Here is a 1168-nt window from a genome sequence, read left to right on the forward strand (position 1 = left end):
CCAGTCTCACAGCCAGTCTTCCCTTCTGCTTGAAAGAAGTGGCCCATTACTTTTGTGACCTGGCACCTCTAATGCGGTTGGCATGTGTGGACACAAGCTGGCATGCTCAGGTCCATGTTGCGGTGATTGGACTGATTAACACATGTAACCTTGTACTCATTTTGGGACTCTACGGGGGCATCCTAAGAGTTGTATTGAAGCTGCCCTCTGCTGCCAGTCGTGCCAAGGCCTTCTCCACCTGCTCCTCTCATATGACTGTAGTGACATTATTCTTTGGCTCTGCCTTCATTGTCTATATAGGGCCATCTGAGATCCAGGCTGAGGGCAAGGACAAGCTTATTGCCTTGGTGTATGCCTTTCTGACCCCTTTTCTGAATCCCATCATCTATACTCTTCGTAACAAGGAGGTGAAGGAGGCTGTGAAGAGAGTCGCTGGTAGGATCAGGACTATTTTTAAGGAACCCTGATGAGCTCCATTTTCATAGATTTTTGGTAACTGTAAAAACCAGCTTGTTTAGTCAGCCCTCTAGTGAGAAACCAAGTAAATGTCTGTCAAATAATCAATCAGATCATTTGTCAAACATGTGGCAAACGCTCACTCAAGAGGACCTAGTCCTTGGTTGGTTAAAAGTGGAATATTTAGAAAGAAAGGGAGATTTTATTTCTAAATTCCATACCAACCTAATGGAGAACAAATGTAAAAAAATGAAAGAGGGAGAGAGAGAAAAAAAGAACAGTGCAAACATTGTACCTGAATATATAAACCTTGCTTTGTTGTTGTTGTTGTTAAGTGCCATTGAGTCGGTTCTGACCCATAGTAACCCTGTATAGGATTTCCAAGGAGACTTAGAAGGTCCAAATATATCCAGAAGTGTATCAGAAGAAGGGTCTGGTGCTCTTTTTCTGAAATATTGCCTATTAAAAACCCTGTGGAGCACAGTTCTATTCTGAAACACAAAGTCAAAGACGGCTCAATTGTAACTGGTTTTGTTTTGTTTGCATATCTTAAAGAACAAACACATTACTAAGAAAATGGAAAATGAGACTGAAAGTAGCAGCTTTAGTCAAGAAAGGATTCCTGGTTGAAATCAAACTTGGCCAAAAGGAAACTAAAATAGTACTTTGTGTCAAGTTTCAAATGTGGCCAGGAAACTCATCAGATTGCAGA

At 41.4% G+C, this 1168-nt stretch overlaps 1 protein-coding gene across 1 annotated transcript in view; it reads left to right on the forward strand.

Moving 5' to 3' along the window:
- Positions 1-435, forward strand: part of LOC102830717 (olfactory receptor 24-like) — a gene marked incomplete at its 3' end in the record, with an annotated part of 12776 nt that extends 12341 nt beyond the window's left edge. The window contains exon 2 of the mRNA XM_006878054.1: positions 37-435. Coding sequence (XP_006878116.1) covers positions 37-435 — 399 coding nt within the window. The remainder of the gene's footprint in view (positions 1-36) is intronic.
- Positions 436-1168: the final 733 nt, after the last annotated feature.

The sequence above is a fragment of the Chrysochloris asiatica genome, unplaced genomic scaffold (genome assembly GCF_000296735.1).
Source record: "Chrysochloris asiatica unplaced genomic scaffold, ChrAsi1.0 scaffold01862, whole genome shotgun sequence".
NCBI classification, from domain to species: Eukaryota; Metazoa; Chordata; class Mammalia; order Afrosoricida; family Chrysochloridae; genus Chrysochloris; species Chrysochloris asiatica.